Source organism: Balaenoptera physalus (genome assembly GCF_965194825.1).
Source record: "Balaenoptera physalus genome assembly, chromosome: 20".
In the NCBI taxonomy this organism is placed as follows: domain Eukaryota; kingdom Metazoa; phylum Chordata; class Mammalia; order Artiodactyla; family Balaenopteridae; genus Balaenoptera; species Balaenoptera physalus.
The window spans coordinates 8,053,168-8,075,388 of NC_138901.1; the positions used below are offsets into that span (position 1 = coordinate 8,053,168).

Genomic DNA, 22,221 nt, shown 5'->3' on the forward strand with positions numbered 1-22,221 from the left:
TTTCACGTTCCGTCCTTCTTTCCCTCCAGTATCTCTAGTCCACCCTCTACATCCACACAGCAGGTCCCTTGGTTAAAAGCCTCCAGGGCTTTCCACTGTTTATAAGCCCAAACTCCTTAGCCTGATGTGGCCTGAGTCTCCCTCTCCATCTCCCTGCTTTCTCCAGGCCACGCCCTAGGTCTGTGGCTTTCTGAGCTGTTTGCCATTTGCTGAAAATGACATGGCTTTGTTTTGTTTTGTTTTTTTGGCCGCGCCATGCGGCATCTTAGTTCCCCCACCAGGGATTAAACCCGTGCCCCTGTAGTGGAAGCACAGAGTCTTAACCACGGGACCACCAGGGAAGTCCCGACATGGTTTTCTATGTCTGAGAATCTTTGTAATTTTCACTGTGATTTCTTCTTTGTCCTGTGAATTGTTAGAAGTGTGCTGCATGATTTCTAAACTTTGGGAAATTTCTAGAGACCTATTATTGATTTCGAATTTAATTCCACTTTGTAAGAGAACACACCCTAAGTGAATTCAATCCTCTGCTATGTGTTGAGACACAGTTGGTGGCCCGGCATGTGATCTATGTAGGTAAATGCCCTATATGCACCTGAAAAGAACATGTGTTCTACAGTTTGGGGGTGCGTGTTTTACATCTGTTGGTTAGATCGTTTGTTAGTTGTAGTCAAATTCTCTATTACCTTAATTATTTTTCATCTGCTTGTTCTCTGATTGTGGAGTTTTTTATTTTTCCTTTTAGCTCTTCAACATTTGCTTTCTAAATAGATATCATGTTGGTTCTGTTTCTCCTCTGGAGAACCCTGACCAATACACGGTCTGGACTGAGTAGAAAGACGCTTCTGCTCATTTTGCAAAGAATGTGTTTTTTGCAGTTTGAAGTGAGACTTCTCTTGCTCAGTTCCAGGGTTTTTTTTTGTTTTGTTTTTTTAATGTTTCTCTATAAAAACAGGCTGATCCTTGAGGCTCCAAACCTGCTGGACATTTCCTGCAAAAACAAAGACAGCTCTGCTCAGTGCAAGGTGACATTTCCATATTCAACCCAATTTTAGTTTTCAAGTTATAAAAAAAAAAAAAATCCTGTTGTTAACTGGACTGCAGTTTCAGCATGAATTATGGAAATATAATCTCCTCTCTTCTAAAAACTAGAAGAGAAAGCACAGGTTCAGCTTTGGCACGAAGAATTGTCCGAGAATGAGCAGAGAAGACAAAGAGTGGTGTGTTTAGAATGGCTCAGCCTTGTCCCCGGGGAATGAATTATTTGGAAGACAAGGTCAGTCTTTGCAACAAAGGAGAACATTTTAGGCAATGATTCAGAACTGTTGCTTCCATGTTGCACTACTCCGACATGAACTTTGGAAAAATATGAGACTTTTCCCTGTTCTCGTTCCCTGAACAGGCCCAAGCAAGCTGAGACTGAATGATCTTTAGTTCTAAAAATAATACCGACTTGGATCTCTAAGCTGATTCTCTCCATAGGACATCAGAAACCATGCTGGGGGCGAGGGCAAAATACTGGGCAGACAGAGCGGAGCGCGCTGGGAGTGACCCTTCCCAGCTTCAGCAAGGGCAGTGGTAGAGAGCAGCTGCCCTGCCGGCCGCTGGAAAGTCTGAAATGGAATCCAGCATAGAGTCTCAGTAGGACAGAACCTCTTCTGTCATGGGGTTTTCAGGAGCTCTTGGTGAAGGCCTTTGGAGGCATTTCAGGGTATCACCAATACCCATACCTCGTTGAAGACTCTGATTCAAGGTGAGACCATAGTGCCTCCTAGTACCTTCTAGAGTCTGCCAAACAGGAGACATCTCCTCGCCCGTATCTCCAGATTTACAGCAGCACTGGCAAGGTGGGCTCACAGGGAAAGACATGGAAGGAGGAAAAAGGCCAGGGGGAGTCGGGGCTGAGAAGATAGAAGGTTAAACATTAAGGAGACAGGTTACAACAAATCATGGACCAAAATAATTCAGAAAGTTGTAACGTTCCTGGCTCAAGTGTCCTAAGTGTGTCAGGTTCAAGGGGATCCAGGCTCTCTAAAAGCTAAAACCCCCCACATGATACAAATATCCAAAAATAGCTCTCGTCCATCCATAAACAGGAACATTATGTGGTCACTTAATGCCCCAGCTACACCAACTCACTGTCAACAGTGAGACGCTGCAGCGTGTGTAGATGAGTGTTATCTCGGGAGCCAGGCTCTCGGAGCCCACTCTTAACAGCTGTGTGATTCCGAGCAGTTATGTCTCCCTTTGCCTCAGTTTTCTCCCCTGTAAAGTGGGGATAATAATAATTAGTGAGTTAATACATGTCAAACAGAACAAGGTCTGGCACGTATGAGCTATTAGGTGAAGGGAGATGGGAAATGTTTATACATATTTATTAGGTCAGAGGCAACCAGGAAAACAAACCACGTTCTTTCTTTTTTTTTTTTTGGCCGCGCCTAGCAGCTTGTGGGATCTTAGTTCCCTGACCAAGCATTGAACCCGCGCCCTCGGCAGCGAAAGCGCAGAGGCCTAACCACTGGACCGCCAGGGAATTCCCAACACATTCATTATTTTCACAAAGAATTTAATATAGAGAATTGGTTAAATGGGTATTGCAGGATAGAAGCGGCAGAAAGCCGACACTGGGAGACCACAGCAAGCAGCTACCCCACCCCTATGAATGGGGAACCAAGAGGACAGGTTGGGATTATGGGATTCTAGAAGCCTGGAGGAGGGGTCCCACGGAGCTGGGACTCAGATCTCCGGCGAGGAGGCACTGCCCAGCTGGTGCGGTACCCCTGAGAGGCACAGAGGCTGGTTCTGGGAGCGCAGGGACACTGGAGCCTGGAACCAGATGCCACCATTGCCAGCGTGGTGCTCGGGTGACCAAGGAACAGACAGGAAGCAGCGGCCTTTTCTCCCCTTCCAGCCGTGCGGGCCCCACTAGCGCCCCTGGCGGCAGAGGCTGGAAGGGAGCGGCCGCGTAGGAGAAACGGGGTTCGCAGCGTCCCAGCAGCATCACGGAGCTGCGTGTGGTCCCCACTCGAAGCACTGCCCCTCCTCTCCTTCCCCACAGCCTCAGGACAGCGGATTGGAGGAGGAAGAGGGTGGGGTGCTCAAGGCCAGATGTTTAGAGGCAAGCCTCAATGACAGTGTGGCCACAAGAGGGAGAAAGCAGGGCAGGCTGGCATGTGGGTTTTAGCATTGGAGAAGGGGTGGTGGTCCGGCCGCGGCCACGAGAGCCGGGGCTGAGGTCAGACGCGGATGAAGATCATTCTAGGTCGGAGAGAGATTATGGCAGGCGTCCAACTCCCAGGACCTAATGTTTACGCGTTCTCAGAACTTGGAGCCAAGAAGATTGTGAGCGGGGAACAGAGACGTCAGGAGTGGGCGACAGCAGAGGGGGTGTTCAGAGCGGTGAGCCCAGTAGCAGAGGGTCAGAACAGGGAAGGGTTTGCGGGAGGAAGAGCGGTGTTCTGGAGGCCACCTGAGGAGCTGGTAGGACTACACCAGTGGGGGGGCAGGAGGCAGGGCTCTGTCGCCCATGAGGGGGCAGCTCTGGAGCCAGACAGACCTGGACTCAGTCCTGTTCTGCTGCTTCACCTGGGGGAGTCCGTCAACCTGTACCTGCGTTTCTTCATCTGTGGAACGGTGATCACAATAATACCTGCCTGGGGGTGGTGGTGAGGACTAAATGAGATGCATGTGTGACAAGGTGGAGGGAGGTGCCTGGCAGGATCTTTCCTGCTTTCCAAGAATTGCCAGAGCCTACTGCCGAGAATAAAATGCACCCCACATTCTAAGTTCAGAGAACTACCAGCCGGGGGCTGGCTGGGAGATGCCGTGCAGCACTGACTCTTTAAATCCTGTGTGTAATCCAGCATTTGGCTGGCCTTTGTCTGGTTCCTGGGAGGTCACCTCTAAATCCTTGGAATTTCCTGATAGGAGTGTCAGTAATTCATGGTGGAACCCTCCAACTCTATCTGATAGTTTAGGATAAACCACATGATGTTAGCTCAACCTCTGGGGAAGGAAGGGGAGCTGGAGATTGAGTTCAATCAATGGTCAGTGACTTAATCAATTGTGCCTACATAATGAAACCCCAATAAAAACTCTAGACGCCCAAGCTCGGTGAGCTTCCTTGGTTGGCAGTGCTCTGCCAACAGGGTAACGTGTCCCTGAGGACGCCAGAAGCTTCAAGTTTGGTACCACCCCACCCCACCCCGACCTCACCCTAGGTGTCTCTCCCTGTGGCTGGTTCAGATTTGCCTTCTTTTGCTATCATTAAACTGTAATAGCAAGTACAGCGCTTTCCTGAGTTCTGTGAGTCGTTCTAGTGAATTTTTGAACCTGAGGGGGTAGTGGGAACCCCCGAATTTGTAGCCAGCTGGGCAAAAGTGAGTGTGGCCAGGGGACCCCCAAACTTGCTGCTGGTGTCTGAGGGAGGACAGTCTTGTGGGGGACGGTGGTCTTAACCTGTGAAGTTTGGCCCAACTATGGGTAGCTGGTGTCATGGCGTCGTGCCTCAAGAAAAAGGGAGAGAGGAAGGGTGAGAGGCTGCTTCTTCATGAAGGCTTGACTGGCTTTTCTTGAAACCAGGTGGGAGTGAGGGGGGTTGGGGACACAGTGGAGTCACTGTAAAGTGTGTGGGACAGTAGAGAGGAACATCTTGTCTCCCACTTGGCTGTCCACTTGGCCGTGGGCTGGTGGATCTGCCCCGGGGCTCCTGAAGTTTGGACAGTGCCCAGAGGAGCTGGCATGGTGGGCAGTCAGCCAGGAGGCAAAGGACTGGATCCACCCATCCCCTCAGAAGATGGATGCAACCCCACAGCCCCAGAGTCGGATCCAGAGTATGGATGGAATTGCAGATTCTGGGATTTGGGATTGGGGAACCTCCTCAGAGCAATAAATATGGCATGAGGCCACCTCCAAAGGTCAGCAAGAATGTGTCACCAGGGGAGCCCCTTGGGAGAGAGTCTCTGCTGGCAGGCCTGTGGGGTGCCCACTTGTCCACACCAAGTCTAAGGAGCACTGGTTCTCGACCAGGGCAAGGTTGCTCCCAGGGGACATTGGCAATGACTGGAGACATTTTTGGTTGCACAACTTGGGAAGTACTACTGGCATCTAGTGGGCGGAGGCCAGGGATATTGCTAAACAATGCACAGGACAAGTCCCCACAACAGAGGATAATCCAGCCCCCAGTGTCAATAGTGCTGAGGATGAGAAACCCTGCTCTAGAGAATGAGTTGGGTCAGCAGTAAAGACCCAGGGCACAGGACAGCCGCATCACCGCCCCCAACTAGTCACCACAGGAAACACATCTGTTTTCCATTTCTCTCCCCTCTGCCTCAACCTCATGAAGTAAGCACAGAGGAGTGGGCAGCTTGTGAGAGATAGGCCTCGTCCCTGCTTCAGTGCTGGAGCCTGTGCTTGAGATAAGTTTGACTTTCTTTCTTTCTTTCTTTTTTTTTTTTTTTGGCCATGCCCACGGCTTGTGGGACCAGGTAATCAAACCCGGGGCCCCTGTAGTGAAAGTGCTGGGTCCTAACCACTGGACCGCCAGGGAATTCCCAAGTTTGAGTTCCGAAATGGACAAGTCTTAAACTCCCAAGTGGGGCTGCCTTAATAACACACAAAAAAGTGACTGGAACAGTGGAATCAGATTGAGGTGCCTTAATGGGGAGTCTTTCACCCAGTGACAAAGGGGGTTTGGACAGAGCACAGCTGGCGGTAGTTACTGGAAACAAACAATCAACTTTTTCTTAATGGGCACTTCAACAAGACAAGTCTTCCTAATGAAACGGGCTAAGTACATGCATTGCTCAGCCCAGTGTCTGGCACAAAATAAGAGCGTGATGAATGTTAGCACTTGTATTAAGAAGGAAGTGGAAAATCAGCAGCTTCTGGGGGTAGAGAGAAGGCTTAAGGATGAACGCCGCCGTCAGGCAGGGTAGCTGGTTTCAGTTAAAGCAAGGAGACCCAATGAAGCTGGGGCGTTGATCAACACGGCGCTGGGGTTCCTGAAAATATATCTGAAGGAATCTTATTCTTAAGCTACAAACTAGTTTCCTTAAGGGTGAAGCAGTTCCCTAAATTTGTCCCAGTTCTCAGTTCCTGAGGTAAGTAACTGAGAGTCCCTAAATATGGCCTCCATCAATCCCTCCTCCCCGACCAAGGGGGAAGGACCCTGGTTCCATTCCCTGGAATCTGGGCTGGCCTTAGTGACTTGCTTGAGCTGTAGAATGTGGCACAAGTGATGGCCTGGGACTTGCAAAACCAGGGCATGAGAAGCCACACAGCTTCCGCTGGGTGTCTTGGAATGACGCTCTTGAGACATTCCCTCTGGGAACCTAGCTGCCATGTCACATGGGGAGTCCACACAGGCGCTCTGGCCGACAGCCCCAGCTGACCCAGCTGACAGCCTGCCTCAGTGGTCCCACGGGAGGGACCCATCTCAGATGTTCAGCCCATTGACATTGTAATCACATGAGTCCCCAAGTGAGAACCACCTGGCTGAACCCAATCAACCCACAATGGACCCAATAAATTATTGCTTCAAGCCACTACATCTTAGGGTGATTTCTCACTCGGAAACAGATAATTGGAACACTTCCCTAGGGAGTCAAGTACTTGAAAGGTTTCTGAGGAAACATATGGTGCTTTCTTGGATGAAAAATTAATTGTCTTTCTAGTGATTGTCCAAGAAGGGTTTGCACAAGTGGGATATCCGGGCTGGTGGAAAGATACAGGTCAAACACCATGCCAAGCCCAAGTTCTAGCCTAGGCACAGTACCAACTCACAAGCTGGGTAACCCTTGACATGAAAGCATTCCAGCTGCCCCCCAACCCCGTCCTCCCCCACCTGCCCATTTCTTCCTCCTGTCACTCCTTTCCCATTCTTCCGTAAATTTTAAACCACTATTCCAAACAACCACCATAGAAACACAGTCAGGATCTTAGAAATCTGACCTATATCATGAAGGTACAGTGTGATGAGGTGGAGGGAGCAGGAACTTCCAAGGCCGACCCCCAGTGTGAGAGTCCTCATGGTGGGAAGGTAACTTCATCTTCCTTTCGGGGAAAGTAGAATCCCCCCGGTAACTAAATACCAATTCGATATTAAGAAAGAGCATTTTCAAAATTGTATTACTGTTCAACAGGGAAATAAGACTTAATTGAGTTTTTTTTAATTCACAAGAGCATCTGCTTTGACACACCTAGTGGGAGTGACTGTAATAACTGCAGAGCCTCCCCTCCCCCCATTTTCCTGGAGCCTGGGTGGCAGCCAGCTTTGTCACTATTCCCACATTCCCAAGCCAGTGTCTGGGAGGATGTGGGGAGGCTGTAATAGCATGTGTCATTTCTGTACTATGCCTGACTCATTTCCAGACGTGAAATAGTCAGTGGGACCATGACAATTCATGATGCTCCTGAATAAGAAAGTTTTTCGTGGCACTTACAGAATCTCTGGGAGGCCTTTGAGTTTGCCTGCCTGCTTGGAAAACAGGCTTCAGATCCTCCTTTTATGCTAAGTCAGTAGTTCCCACATTTGTCTGCATATTTATTTATTTATCTATTTTTAATTTTTAAATTTTTTGGCCTCGCTGCACAGCATGTGGGATCCTAGTTCCCCGACCAGGGATCAAACCTGCGTTCCCTGCGTTGGAAGCGCAGAGTCTTAACTGCTGGACTGCCAGGGAAGTCCTGTCTGCATATTAGAATCACTTCAGAGCTTTGAAAAACTCTGAAGCTCGGGCCACACTCCAGACCAGTTAAATCATAATCTCTGGGGGTGGGACCCAGGTATCTGTAGTACTGAAGCTCCACCAGGGGGTTCCGATGTGCTGGCTAGTTTGGGAGCTGAGGTGCCAAATGACCCAGAAAGGAGATGGGTCCATCAGCAGATCCCGTGGCTATTGCCAGCTGCCTCCTGCTTTCCTTTAGGAATATCCCGAGGCCAAACCCACTTAGAGCCCTCAGCCCTTACCACGTCTGAGCCATTTGGAAGAGCCTTCACAAATAAAAAAGGCTGAATTTAAATTTTTTCCATCTCTAATGTATTTTCACTTTGTTTAAATTTTAAGTATTTTTTCCCAAATATAAAAATACACTGCATGAGTGGTTATCTTGTGCGGGGCGGCGAATGGCTGGGAGGGAGCACCAGGGGTTTCTAGGATGTGCTCTTTTATTAATGCAGGTGTATTGGTGCATAAAATCATAGTTTATGATCTGTGTGCTTTCCTGTATATATTTATACTTCAATAAAAACTCCACACAGCAAAGCGCTTCAGTTATACACACACACACACACACACACACACACACATTCTTAAAAAAAAACAAACCTCACACATATTGCATAACTATGGGGGGAAATACAGAGAAATGAAAAGAAAATAACAGTGACCAAAGATCGGCATTTAGGGCCTCCACAAGGTGACACTACTTTTGAGACAAGATAAGTCCCTCCAAATAATGCCACCAAAGCACTGGTGGCCACCCCTCACCCCTGAAAGAAGAGGGAAGGACCTCTGAATGGTTCCATGAGGCTGACATTACTGGACTCCGAATAATTTAGTGACAAGGAGAAAGATTCTCTCTTTGATCTAATCGGGCTCATCTGAGCCCTCTTCTGACTAGGTCTCAAACCCTGGGCTTCTGTGTCCTGTTTTGCAGAATCCAGTTCTAGCAAGAATCCTGCTAAGTCAGTTTAGCCAGAATCCCCCATCCTCCATGTCTGGTCACCTTCAATATCTGTTGAGGTTCCCCATCCTCCACCACCCTGGGGTGATGTCTGAGCCCCCTGGCCTGCCTTCAGCAAGTTCAGGTGGGTTGGTTTAGCAAAAATCTCCCCTTTCCCCTGATGTTTCCTCTTAGTAATCTTCCATCCACTGACCCCAATCTGCTCCCTGGCTATACATTCCCACCTTTCCTTATATTCACAGTTGAGCCCAATCTCTACTCCCTCCCCAACCGCTGCAAGACCCCAGGTAGTGGTCCCTGCCCCCATCAAGATGGTCCTGAAGAAAGTCCTCCTTACCCTTCTTTAACAAGTGCCTGGAATAAATATTTAACACCACCCAAATCAGAATTTCAACTGCATCCTTAGAAATGGACTTTTTGTGCATCACAAAAGAATGATCCTGAAAGGGTCATGGCTGGTTCAAGTCCCTCATTTAAAAAACATAAAATAAAATTTGGGAATTCCCTGGAGGTCCAATGGTTAGGACTCTGCACTTTTATTGCCGAGGGCGCAGGTTCAATTCCTGGTCAGGGAACTAAGATCCCACAAGCCAAGGTGTGGCCAAAAAAAAAAAAAAAAAACAGTAAAAAATAAATAAATAAATAAATAAAATGTACATGAAAAAAAAATTCAGATGAACGCACATAACGTAAAATAAACAAGTCAGTGGCATTTAGCACATTCACAATGTTGTGCAACCATGACCTCTAACTAGTTCCAAAACAAAAGCAGTAATAAAACTATCACCCTAAAATAAAATCACCCAAGATAAAACCCATATCCATTAAGCAGTGTCTCCCCATACCCCTGGCAACCACCAATCTGCTTTCTGTCTTTATGGATTTACCTATTCTGGACGTTTCATTTAAATGGAATCACACAATATGTGGCCTTTTGTATATGGCTTCTGTCACTCCTTTCACATAATGTTCATGTGGTTCATGCACACGGTAGCATAGATCAGGACTTCATGCCTTTTTACGGCCAGATACTATTCCTGAGTATGGATATGCCACATTTCTTTTACCCATTCATCTGCTGATGGACACTTGGATTGTTTCTACCTTTCCGTTATTGTGAATAGAGCTGCTATGAACATTCGTGTACAAGTTTTTGTGTGGACACATGTTCTCAGTTCTCTTGGGTAAGTACCCAGGAGTGAAATTGCTGGGTCATGCGGTAACTCTATGTTTAACTTTTTGAGGAACCTTGCGTCTCTCCTTTTTTTTGGGGGGGGGGGGGGTGGCCCGCCACGTGGCATGCGGAATCTTAGTTCCCCAACCAGGGATAGAACCTGCACCCCCTGCAGTGGAAGCTCGGAGTCTTAACCACTGGATTGCCAGGGAAGTCCCAAGTCTCTCCTTTCTAAAAGATATTTTTCAGGAATTCCCTGATGGTTCAGTGCTTAGGACTCCATGCTTTCACTGCCGAGGGCTCAGGATCCCACAAGCCATGTGGCTCAGCCAAAAAGAAAAAAAAAAGATATTTTTCTTGGGGGTAGACAGGAGGTTCAGTTAGGAATTTGGAATTAACAGATACACACCACTACATATAAAATAGAAAAACAAGGACCTACTGTATAGCACAGGGAACTATATTCAATATCTTGTAATAACCTATAATGGAAAAGAATCTGAAAAGAGAATATATGTATATGTATAACTGAATCACTTTGCTATACACCTGAAACTGATCCAACATTGTAAATCAACTATACTTCAATAAAAAAAAAAATTTTAAGATATTTTTCTCAAGGGCTGGTGGGTACTCCAGATTTGTTTTCCACATCTCTTAGGACCATTTCTTCATGGGCGACCTGCTAGTCTTTGTTAAGTACACACAATATCCAAGTCCTGGTTTAGAATTAGAATTAGGCTTCTGCTATTCCACTCACGGTCCTCAGCATTTCAGAAATGCCTGAGACCTCAGAGACCTGGCCTTCAGTGTCCTGGGGTTTGCTCGTCTCCGGGCCGCCACTCAGCCTCTCCCCAGCCTGTGTGGCTCCTGCACCACTAATGGCTGCAAATCGGGATAACAGAGCCACCCCTGAGGACTCAACACACCTCTCCCCTTAGGATAACACTTACCCCTGCCAAGAGATGAAGGCGGCAGATCCGATTCCACGCTAATCATATTTTGCAGTTAGACTGTCTTCCCTCCTTAAGTGCTCAAAGTTCTCAGTCTGAGAACCAAGTGGTCACAGATACTTGTCACATGGCAATTGGAACCTCAGCTTAAAATGATAGGATCCTTGTGCTTGTTTGCAAATACCAAGTTCTGATGCTATGGATTTTTCTAGGTCACGCCGAGTCAGGAAGATGGATGTGTCCTTCTAACTCTGCATCAGAGCCGTCAGTCTGTCCCTCCCTCTCGGGACCCATCAGCCTGCTGCGTGGAGCCAGGAGGAGGTGGGGTGTTGGACTGTGTCCTTCCTGGGCTCTGCATCACTGCAGCAGCCACGTGGCACCCAGATGGGGCTCCCTCCCCTGGATCCGCCAGAGGGATGCAGTTGGGAGAGCAGCCCACAAGCATTTCTCTCGAGGACTTCTGTGTACAGAACCGCACCGACTGCAGCTCTAGGAAGGAGACAGCAAGAGAAAAGAAAGGATATGTTCTTCAGCCCCCACCTATAAGCTCCTCACCGCTCAGGAGCGTTCTCCAAGCCCATTCCATCTTTTGTTTGTTTTTTAAAAAAAATTTCACTCCTTAGTCTGTAAGCTTTGACAGGTAATCACTAGGTTCCCCATTCTGTTTTGAAACAGGGAGTTTCAGAGGAGGCTGCTAGGATCATCTGATGGTGCCTTGAAGGAAAAATGACATCTCAACTCATTTTCAAGATGCTGGTCACGTTGCTGTGGTCAGCGCTTTCGGGCAATGAGCAAAAAGAACAACGAGCCGCTTTTGGAAATGGTTCTCCTGTCGGATCAGCACAGCATCACTCCCTTGGCTGCACAAAGCCTTGGGGGCACATGTGTGGAATGAGGTTACGGTGTCCCTTGCCCTGGGCCCCTCTCCTCGACCCCTGTCCAGCCCATCCTGTATACTCATTACTTAAACTACCAAGGTTGTGTCTGGAAAGAATCGAAGGGTTTGACCTTCAGGAGGCCAGCCTCCAGGAAGGGGAATTTCTATTCTCAGGATGTGGGTAATGAGCATCAGGAAGGCAAGCCCACTCCAGGCTCCCTCTCTTTGCAGCCTGGCAAAGAAGCGCGCTGGCCCCTCTTCTGCCTCCAACAAATTGGCTTCTGCGGAGCAGGCCTGAGTGGCTGCACCGTTTGGATAAAAGACGAGAGAGGGACGCATCCCCAGGTGGCCACCAGGGGCCAGCAGGGCACCTCGAAAGGGCGTTCCCAAGGCACAGTGAGCATCTCCGGAGGAGGCGAGCTAGGACTTCACCTTTGCTCGGAGGAAGGGATCCATCCGCAGGTACCAGGAAACCACCCTAGACCATTAGCGCAAACGCACTGTGTCCAGCCCGCTGTCTGTTTGCTTTGGGAACAACCCAAGGACATAGCTTAGCTTCAGAGAGATGTGAAAGTGGAAAACATTGCACAACAAAAAGCCCCCGGAAAACTGTGACACACCCATCCCCTCGGCCTGGACGCCAGGCTACTACCAGATAAAAGCGGCTCAGCTCTCCTGCTGCCCCACCGACCAACCGTAGAGGGGCCGGGTCCCTCTTCCCGCTTCCCAGAAGTTCTCCTTTTGGGAATCACCCAAAGCACCCAAAGCGGTTTGACACATGGCTGATGGCTTCGCTTCCCTTGAATGAGAACGTTCACCAGTTACACAGTGTCTCCGAACCAGTATAAGCCAGTATAAATAAGTGATTACAAAGCACAGTTGGGTGGGGTGAGGACTGGCCGTGGTGGCCTCAGAAGGGGATCATCTCTCCCCTCACAAGTACCCAGGATGGGGGATTGGGCGCTGGAGACCAGGCCAGAGCCCATGCTGGGCCCAGACCAGAGCTGATGTCAGCAGGAGCCTGTGGAAGGTTCCTAGCCACGGTTCTCCATGTGGCTGGCCTGGTCCAGCCTTACCACAGAGGACAGAAGTAGCTGGACTGTCAGGTCACATGACAGGAGCTGAGCGGACCGCACATTTTGTGTAATACCCAGCAGGCTGCGCCCTGTGGTAAGCCCTTCCTGCCAGGCTGGAAATGGATGGGCTGGTCTGCTCCCCACCCCTTCCTCAGGTGAAAAGTCGTTTGCACACCTATAATTACTATATTTAGTGAAGATGTCAATTTCTCTCTCTTGGGTAATTTTTTTTTTCCCTCCTGGGTAATTAAAATAAAATGGAAACCAGCTTTCTTTGCAGGGGTCTCTGCCAGATGAGTCAAAGACCAAAAAGTCTACAGAATCAGGTGTTGATGACCTCAGCAAGAGTATTTTCGGTCCCACCACGACAAATGCTTATTTGGGGGAAACTAAGTTCCTGGTTTGTGTTCAGCTGGTAGCACTGGGGAGGTGAGGAATGCTAGAACGAAGGTTCTGTAGCCAAGTAAGGACACGGTTCCCAGACTTTTCCTACCCAACTGTGGTTAGCAAAATAACAGCCCCCCAAAGATGGCTGCGTCATAATCCTTGCGACCCATGAATATGTTACCTTATATGGCAAAAGGGATTTTGCAGATGCTATTAAGGCTCTTGAATGAGGAGAGTATCCTAGTTTAGCCAGGTGGGGCCAATGTCATCACAGACAGGAGACCCTGCAAGAGGGAGGGAGAAAGGTCAAAGTCAGAGATGTGACAGCAGAAGCAAAAGTCAGACGGAGACCTGAAGATGCTATACTGACACCTTTGGAGGTGAAGGAAGGGGTCCTGAACCAAGGAATGCAGGTCTCTAGAAGCTAGAACAGGAAGACAGCACAGCCCTGTCAATCCGTTTTAAACTTCTGACCTTCAGTACTGCAGGATAATAAATTGGTACAGCCATAGGAACCCAGTACACTAACACAAAACTCAGCTTTGTTCTTCCGAGGACTGGGGAATAAACGCATCTGCTCAGGATGCCAGAGATGCCATAAGCCAAGTTGTGAGGTAAGATCTGAAAGCCAAGGTAGCCGGGGCAGTGTGCAAGCCTGGGCAAAGCCACCCGGCAGCCAGCGCAGATATAAACGATTCCTCCCAACAGCGGAGGCGGGCAGGTCCAGCTCCCAGACACCTTTCCTGCGACAGACACCCACACGAGCGTGCACTGTCGTCCTCTTTGGGGACACCTAGTATTGTTAGATTTTTTAGTTTAAAATGGATACCTCCATTCACACTAGAGTCCTAATAACTTATTGGTTTTCCCTCCCAGAGTAATTTGCTTTCGAAAAAGAACATGCCCAACAGAAGAGAATGCAGAGCCTAAAAGAACAAATCTCAGCCAGATCTTTCACAAGGGAAGAGGGCCATGTGACGAGGAAGGCAGAGTCTGGGTGATGCACGTACAGGTCAAGGAACACCAAAGTTTGCCAGCCAGCCACCAGAAGCTAGGAGAGCAGCCTGGAACAGGCCCCCCCCCCCCACAGCCCTCCAAAGGAACCGACTCTACCAACATCTTAATCTTGGATTTCTTGAGAACAGTGACGCAGTAAATTTCTGTTAAGCCACCCAGTTTGTGGTACCTTGTTATGATGACCCCAGGAAACTAATACAAATGCCTTCAGATGCCGGGCAAGCAGCTGAAATGAATGAAGTGGGTGAGGCTCGCAGGCTTCCACGGGGAGGGCTGTGCCCGCGAATTTCCCTGAAAGGGATGTGTCCCTCTCAGCAGGCCTGCAGGTGAGGGTGTGTGGCAGGCAGAGCCCAGAGGCCCAGAAGAGACTTTGGTTCCCAGCCCCGGCGAGGACACCCGTGAGGGGAAGTACGCCACGCAAGAGGTAGGGTTGGGCTCACTCCACCACACCCAGAGTGGCTGAACCACCGCAGAGACAGAAACTCGGAACATTCCCTGCAAGCAGCCAAGAATCTTGTGTGACCAGTCTGCTCTCCTGGATGTCCACGTGGACATCCACGTGGCATGCTTTTCCACGCCCAGCCAGCCACCCTCAATGCCTGGCACGGTCACCAGGAGCTCAGAATGGAAAACCACATCTGGGGCTGTCCCGGAACACAAGTCTTAAAAACAGTTTGCAGGACATCACTGCAAACTGCGGTCCAGTGGTTAAGACTCCACGCTTCCAATGCAGGGGACAGGGGTTCGATCCCTGGTCGGGGGACTAAGATCCCACATGCCGCGCGGCACGGCTAAAACAACAACAACCAAAACCAACCAAAAAAAAAAAAAAAAAAACAACTACACAGTTTGCAGGGCTGGATACCTCCCTTCCCCTGCCCTTGCAGCCTTCGAGGCAGAAAGGACTTGAGGTCAAGGGAGGCCTCGAGGTCCTCCAGTTCAACTTGGGAGCTGAAAACCTCAGGAATAGGTGAGATGGCAGGAAGCCTCTCCTAATAAAAGCAAGTCATTTGCCATCTGGCGGCCTTGGCTCCAAGTTTCCAGAGAGCCGGGCCAGGCGCAGTGAATGCCTGCTTTCTTTCTTTGAAGAAGAAAGAAAAGGGGGTTCTCAGGTGTGTCCACCTGGGAAGGCTGCCCTCAAGGAGGAAGGAGGGTGGCTGGGGGAGATGGAAAGGCAGTCTCTTTCACCTGGGAGACAGGTGTTACCTGCGGGTTGGCGATCAGCACAGATCAAGCCTGACTCCAGCGGCCCGTGGCCACAGCAGCTAGTTGCTTAATCAGAACCTGGATAATGAAGCCTGGAGAGGGCTTCGGGTTGCTTCCTCTTTCCCAGGGAGACCGAGCAGCTGGGTTACGGGGGCAGCTCTGTGGCAAGCAACCCACCCGGCCGACAGATGCTCAGATATCAGCTAGAAGCCTGGGGTCAGCTGGGCCTCTCAGCCTGGGGTTTGGGACCTGTGTTTGCTTCTCAGCTCTGTCGGGAACTGGTTCAGTGGCTTAGCCTAGACCCTTCACCTCTCAGGGTTTCAGTTCCCCGTCATCAAAAGGGGCAAAGCATCTTGCTCTTGCTCAATCCTGTCTCTTGGGCCAGGGATGCTGATGAGTGTTTCTAGAGATGAAATAAAGCTCTTTAGAGAGGGGCTGGAGGGTGGTGTGGGCCTGGAGGGAGGCAGCCTGGAGGGGGGAGGTGACGGACAAGAATGAGGAGGGCAGAGCAGGGACCGTGGGGGTGGGGGCGGGGGCGAGGCCGCTGGGAGGACAGAGGAGCCATTGTGCGGACTGGAACCGGGGCCAGAGGGCTCGGCCCTTCACCTCCCTCCCACTGGGCCCCCGGAGGCCGGATAATGAACCCAGCAGGCTGCTCCGCCTCCCTCGTCGCTTGGTTTCCAGTCAACCTCGCCCCCGTCCGGCCCCACGACCCCAGGGGCTCCAGCCCGGGGCGCTGGGAGGCGGAGGGACCCAGTGGCAGGTGGGCTTTCTCCCTCCGGACTCGTGCACAGCCAGGTCTTCCTTTCCCGAGGGCCTCAGTTTCCCACCAGACTCCAAGGTTTAAGGCAGCGGCTTTTCAGGACTGATGGACGTGCCCTCCCGAGCGGGGGAGAAGGGGGAGGCTGCCCTGGCGGTCTTCGCAGCACCCTCCCTCCAAGACCGAGATCTCGGGGAGCACCCCGCCCGCGCCCCGCGTCTTCTAGGCGCCAAAGCCCTGACTTTGACCGGAGTCCTGGCAGGAGGAGAAGGCAGGCGAAGGGGGAGGAGAGGGATCGAGCCCCGGCTCCCGCAAGGAGCCCCCTCCTCCCGCAGGCGCTTGAGTCCCCGCGTCGCGTGACCGGGGCACTGCGGCTGCAGCGCCGCGCTCCCCTCCTGGCGCCGGATTCCTGGGGGTTGCGGGTGGGGGCCTGTAGGTTCAAGATCAGACCTCGGCGGACACCCGCCGCGGCCCTGCGAGAGGGAGATGCCGCCCCGCCCCCGCTTCCTCTCCCGGTTCCTAGTTTCGCATAGTTTCTCGACCCGTGAAAGCGTCGCTGAGTCACCTTCCCGGAACACGCTCTGGACGCTCAGGACCCAGCCAGGGCTGCCCGGGGGCCACGCAGGGCGGAGGTGGCCACCACCCGGACGCGTGCCAGGCCAACGCGTCCCAGCCTGCGCCTCCCCTCTACGTGGGGACACTTGGGCCCCGCCCTCCCCCCCCCCCCCCAGGTGTTGGGAAACGGGGCCGGGCCGCCTGGGTCCTCTGTAAGAGGAGATGCGGCGGAGGCGCGCCCGAGTTACCGGGGCCGCAGAGACCTGCCTCTTCTCGACTTAAGAGACGATGGGAAGAGAGAGGTGTGAGCGGGTGTCGGTGGGGGCAGGTGTGGGCGCGTGAGCACTTTGCAGCCTGGGCCTGTACCACCTCAGCCTCCTACAGCGGTTTGTTTTTTCCTAACTTTGGCCCTACCTGGTCAGGTCGCCAAGTCCGCCTTGGTAACTTCCTCCTCTGGGTCGCCGCAAACAACCCCCCAGGGAGTTTACTCGAGTTGGTCGCGGACAAGTTCAGGTCGGACACTCACTTGCCGGTGATATGTTTATCACACAAGCACCGATACACGAGTCCCGGGTCCGTTTGCATCTTCCCGCTGAGCCAGTGGGGGCGGCGGAGGACACGCCCCCGACGCTTGGCTGCCCAATGCGGATGGGGACCCCTAGGCCTGTTTACACCGCCAAGCTCCTCTCAGGTGCGTGAGGGGCGTGGGCCTGAATCGCCCGCTGCGGAGCAGCTTCTCTGGCCCAGGCGAGCCTCGATGTTGTCCTCTGCGAAAAGGATCCAACTTTTGAGGTTCTTGACAAGGCTCCCTCCTCTGGACCGCATCCCCCCGCGCCGGTCGCCCGCCCTCCCCGGGACCGCTCGCCTGGCTGCCTCAGGCTCGGTGGCTGCGCTGCAGAGCTGCTTGGTCGGGAGGCTAAAAATAACTCTCTCGGGGAGAACTGGAGCGGCTGGAGAGACGCCCCGGCACGGAGCGGGGGGCACCCGGCGGGGTCTGAGCCTGGAAATCCGGGTGGGATGGGGCGGGGCGCGCGAAGCGGGCGCTGCTTGCCCGAAGCCGGCAGCGGGGCCAGTTCTGGGGCGGAAGGTCGCAGCGTCCAGGGACAGCCGAGGGTCTGCCCGGAGCCCTGAGCCACGCGCGCCCGGAATCCCACCCGGGGGCCGCTCCGACCTTGGGCGCCGAGGCGAAATCGCGTGGGGCCCGCGCCTCGGCCTGCGCTGCGCGTTCACCCTCGCGCGCCCGGGACGCTGCGCTCGCGGCGCGCCGCTCGTGGCCGGGCCTGGGGCTCCGCGCCTCGCCAACGGCCTCCACCTCTCCTGCCGGGCCGCGGTGCCGCCTTCCGCCGGTCGCCTACTCCCAGCGTCCCGGGACCCAGCCAAAGGGCTGCGCGTGGCCGAGCCGTGGGCGCTGACCGTGCGGGGGTCGGCGCGGTGAGGCCGGGGACGGGCGGGCTGCAGCTGTGCCGGGCGCGGGTTCCTCCCCCGCAAACGCGGGGAGCGCGGGGCGTGGCTAGGCCGGGCGGCGAGGCACAGGTCCCTCCCCGAAGTTGAGACAAAAGTTTGAGGCCGGAGACAGCGAGGCCGTGCAGTCAGCGTTTGCCCGGCGCTCCAGTTGTCCCTCAGATGCGAGGCTGAGCCCGGGACGAGCTGCGTTCAGCCCTAGGCCACTGTGGGGAACGGAGGTGGCGCTTCCCCAGCAAAGCGGACCGACTGGGTAGGGCTGGCCGCCCGCCCTGTCCTCTCGCCGTGCGTGGCTCCTGGGCGGTCGGGGAAACTGCCGTGCACCGCATGGCCTCCGCGCCCACTCGGCTCCGGCCGAGGGAGGCGGCGGCTGGCGGCCGGGCTCCGGCTCAGCTCTTGCGCGACTCCGGCGCTGCTCCCACGAGCGCTGCGCGCGGCGCCGCAGAGCCTGTTCCTAGAGGCGCGCGCGGCGACTCCGGCCGCTCCGGAGCTCAGGGTAGAGGACACGGCGACCCCGCTGTTTCGGGGCGGGGATCGCTCGCCCCGAACTTCGCGCCCTGCGATGTCCACTCACGTTCTGGGATTTTCACGCAACTGGACTCCCCTCCCCGTGGCAGCGCCCAGGGGGTGGTGAGGACCTGATCCCCCGGAGAGAGCCACGGGGCTCTGACTCATCGTCGGGCCGGAACCCGAGGCCCCAGGAAAGAAAGCCCCTCAGGAAGAGACCCTTTGCCTCTGGGGGTGGGAGCGCCCTTGGTGGCACTGGACCTCGGGCTCTCTGGACCTCTCGGAAAACTAGGCGATGCCGGAGGCGCGTGGTCCCAGGACCTAGCAGGGCGCCCCCCACCTCAGGGGGCCGCTGCGGACTCCACCAGCGCTGTCTCCTCTCCCTCAGATCCGGCAACCGCAGGGAATGACGCGGGTGCCCCTACAGCCCCGGCTCCGGGCGGGGAGGGCGAGACCCACAGCCGGCACCAAGACGCCCGCCTGGGCAGCACCGATAAGGAGCTGAAGGCAGGAGCCGCCGCCGCGGACAGCGCCCCGACAGCGCCGGGGACCCCCTGGCAGCGGGGGCCACGGGTCGCGGTTATGGATGCAGGTTTGTGGGGGCCTGGCGGGGAAGGCCTGTAGGGGGTTCCCTTCTCTCCCTCGCGAGGAAGGTTGGCCCGAGTCGGCTGAACAAAAGAGAGGCTGTGGACGCCCGAGAGAAGCACTTTTCCCGACGAGACCAGAAGCGGGCCGAGCCTGAGCCAAGCCAAGCTGGCCGGGTGAGGAGCGCGGTCCCGCCGCTGGAGCTCCCCACTGGAGTCCGCTGCCTCTGGTCAGACTGTTGGATCAGTTAGTTACTCGTGGGTTTCAGGCACCGCGTTTCCACCCCAGTGCCCTTGCTGTGGTCGTCAGCCCCCTAGTGGCCGGTTCGGGTTTGTCTTTACAGCGGGCGGCTCCCGGAACCCGCTCCCAAGGCCCTGCCGAGTGCTGGTGCTGTTAAATCCGCGCGGGGGCAAGGGCAAAGCCCTGCAGCTCTTCCGGAGCCACGTGCAGCCCCTGCTGGCCCAGGCCGATGTCTCCTTCACGCTGACGCTCACTGGTGAGTGTCTCCCCGCGGGGGTGCAGGGAGCATCCCCAGCCAGGGACCCACCCCCACCCCCCAACCCCTACCCCAGCCCCCGCCGTGATAGCCGCGCTGCTCTCTCCGCAGAGCGGCGGAACCACGCCCGGGAGCTGGTGCGGGCGGAGGACCTGAGACGTTGGGACGCGCTGGTGGTCATGTCTGGAGACGGGTTGATGCATGAGGTGAGGCCCGCACCGGGAGGCTGGGCCTGGGTCGTGGGGGTGGGGTGCTTCCCAGGCTGAGGCCACCTGTGCTCCAACAGGTGGTGAACGGGCTCATGGAGCGGCCTGACTGGGAGACCGCCATCCAGAAGCCCCTGTGCAGCCTCCCAGCCGGCTCTGGCAATGCACTGGCCGCTTCTGTGAACCATTATGCCGGGTGAGAGCCCAGGGCCAGAGTGGGCCTCAGTTTCCCCTCAGTGCCGCCCTACTGCCAGGCTTTCTTTCATAAGTTACCATGCGCAGGGGTAACTTCCCTGCCCTCTTCTCTGGAGCCTCGGCCCCTCCGTTCTGGGGCCCTCTCCGTGACTCCAGCTGCTGCCTCTACTTGCTCCATCTGTCACTCCTGCCAACTCCCTAGGGACTCAGTGTCACTTCGCCCGCCCCAACTCCCCAGGAGGAGGAAGGGGCGGACGTGTGAGGGCTCCTGCCCGCCCCATCTGACTTCTCCCCCTGCAGCTACGAGCAGGTGACTAATGAAGACCTCCTGACCAACTGCACACGGCTGCTGTGCCGCCGGCTGCTGGCGCCCATGGATCTGCTGTCCCTGCAAACGGCCTCCGGGCAGCGCCTCTTCTCCGTGCTCAGCCTGGCTTGGGGTTTCATCGCTGATGTGGATCTGGAGAGTGAGAAGTTTCGGCGCCTGGGTGAGATGCGCTTCACTCTGGGCACCTTCCTGCGTCTGGCGGCCCTGCGCACCTACCAGGGCTCCCTGGCCTACCTCCCTGTAGAAACGGTGGTCTCCAAGATGCCCCCCTGCCCCGCTCGGGACCAGCAGGCCCAGCAGGGCCCTGTGGACGCCCACCTGGTGCCCCTGGAGGAGGCAGTGCCCTCTCACTGGACAGTGGTGCCGGAGCAGGACTTCGTGCTGGTGCTGGCACTGCTGCACTCACACCTGGGCAGCGAGATGTTTGCTGCACCCATGGGCCGCTGTGCGGCCGGCGCTATGCATCTGTTCTACGTGCGGGCAGGTGTGTCGCGGGCCACACTGCTGCGCCTCTTCCTGGCCATGGAGAAAGGCAGGCACATGGCGTGTGACTGTCCCCACTTGGTGTATGTGCCCGTGGTTGCTTTCCGCCTGGAACCCAAGGACAGGAAGGGTGTGTTTGCTGTGGATGGGGAACTGATGATCAGCGAGGCTGTGCAGGGCCAGGTGCACCCAAACTACTTCTGGATGGTCAGTGGCTGCAGGGAGTCCCCACCCTCCCTGGAGCCACAGGCCTCACCCAGCCGGAGGTCACCTCCAGCGGAGCACTTATGACTCCGCGGGCCTTGCCGTGCCTTAGTCTGTCTACTTGGTTTCCTCTGAGCTTAGGCCCCTCCCCCCCCCAAAGACTGGAGGGACTGTCCACAGCTCACATGGCGGGTCGGGAGGAGGAGGAAGGCTCCTGGAGAAGGCTGGGAAGGACGGCTCTGCCCACCAAAGGCCAGGATGAGGTGCTGGGCTAGGAGCGTGGAAGCCACCATGTTTTGTTTTGGGAGCCCCACCTCTTGAATCAAATCCAAATAAAGCAACATTCCCAGCCTACTGGTCTTATCCTAGGGGTTGGGGAGAGTGGGGTCTTGCTTCTTCCAGGGCTCTAGAATTTAACATGATGCCCAATGGTCCCTCCTGGATGGGGCAATGCACGGTACTGGCCCCTGGGAAGTCATTTTGGTGGTGGGCACGGGATCAGAGCTGGTCCCGGCTGCTTTTGTAGGGGTGGGGCCCTGCCCCAGTGATGATTATGCCACATCTGGCCTGGAGCCAACTGCCTGTTCGCACAAGCGGGAAGACTGAGGTTCAGAGCGAGTATGTCTTACCTAGGGCCACACGGCCAGCGAGTCTCAGCAGAAAGAGAAAATGTCTCTCTCCGAGTTAGGCGCCCTGGGGAAACCTGGCAAGGAGCAACGGAAGTCAAAATGGCAGGCAGCTGTGCCCTTTTTACGAGCAGTCCGTCATCCCTCCAGGGAGGAATCTAGGTCTCCCTCAGCCTCCCCTGCCCTCCTCCAGCCCGTCCTTGTGGGGGAGTGGTGGGCAGGGGTTAAAAGGAAGCAGCAGGGAAGGGCAGATGCCATCCGGTCAAAGTGGGGAACCCTTTTGGCTTCAAGCCCAGGCCAGGTGCTGCCAAGTCAGCTCCCCCAGCATCTGGAAGGAGCTGAACCGGTGCAACTGGTCAGTCACGGGCCCCTGGGGACCACAGCTACTGCTGACGCACTGCTGAAAGGTGGCTCTTGAGGAACAGGTCACGGGCCCTGCT

The 22,221-nt window shown here is 54.5% G+C and overlaps 1 protein-coding gene and 1 long non-coding RNA gene across 7 annotated transcripts; one reads left to right on the forward strand and one right to left on the reverse strand.

Annotated features, from left to right (window-relative positions):
* Positions 1-841: 841 nt before the first annotated feature.
* Positions 842-17,353, reverse strand: LOC309649816. 3 transcript variants are annotated; one of them, XR_014257316.1, is made up of 4 exons: positions 17,105-17,213; positions 13,334-13,436; positions 10,813-11,301; positions 842-991 (listed from the first exon to the last, which is right to left on the reverse strand). It is a non-coding gene; the product is annotated as an uncharacterized lncRNA (long non-coding RNA). The 3 variants fall into 3 exon arrangements; XR_014257314.1 differs by lacking the exons at positions 13,334-13,436; positions 17,105-17,213 and adding an exon at positions 17,217-17,353; XR_014257315.1 differs by lacking the exon at positions 13,334-13,436 and having other exon boundaries at positions 17,105-17,228.
* Positions 17,256-21,507, forward strand: SPHK1 (sphingosine kinase 1). Of its 4 annotated transcripts, none has more exons than XM_082440247.1 (6): positions 17,256-17,482; positions 19,047-19,250; positions 19,587-19,739; positions 19,851-19,945; positions 20,026-20,141; positions 20,441-21,507. In XM_082440247.1, exons 2-6 carry the CDS (start codon positions 19,241-19,243, stop codon positions 21,240-21,242), a joined length of 1,176 nt encoding a protein of 391 aa, XP_082296373.1. In that variant the 5' UTR covers positions 17,256-17,482; positions 19,047-19,240; the 3' UTR covers positions 21,243-21,507. The 4 variants fall into 4 exon arrangements, with proteins under 4 accessions (XP_082296373.1, XP_082296372.1, XP_082296371.1 ...); XM_082440246.1 differs by lacking the exon at positions 17,256-17,482 and adding an exon at positions 17,489-18,121; XM_082440245.1 differs by lacking the exon at positions 17,256-17,482 and adding an exon at positions 18,130-18,404.
* Positions 21,508-22,221: the final 714 nt, after the last annotated feature.

Coding starts and splice junctions, on each gene's coding strand:
- SPHK1 (XM_082440244.1), top strand. CDS start 18,479: ATGGCCTCCGCGCCCACTCGGCTCCGGCCGAGGGAGGCGGCGGCTGGC. Junction 18,648..19,046: donor CGGCCGCTCCGGAGCTCAGG/GTAGAGGACACG, acceptor CCTCTCCCTCAG/ATCCGGCAACCGCAGGGAAT. Junction 19,946..20,025: donor GAGACGGGTTGATGCATGAG/GTGAGGCCCGCA, acceptor GTGCTCCAACAG/GTGGTGAACGGGCTCATGGA.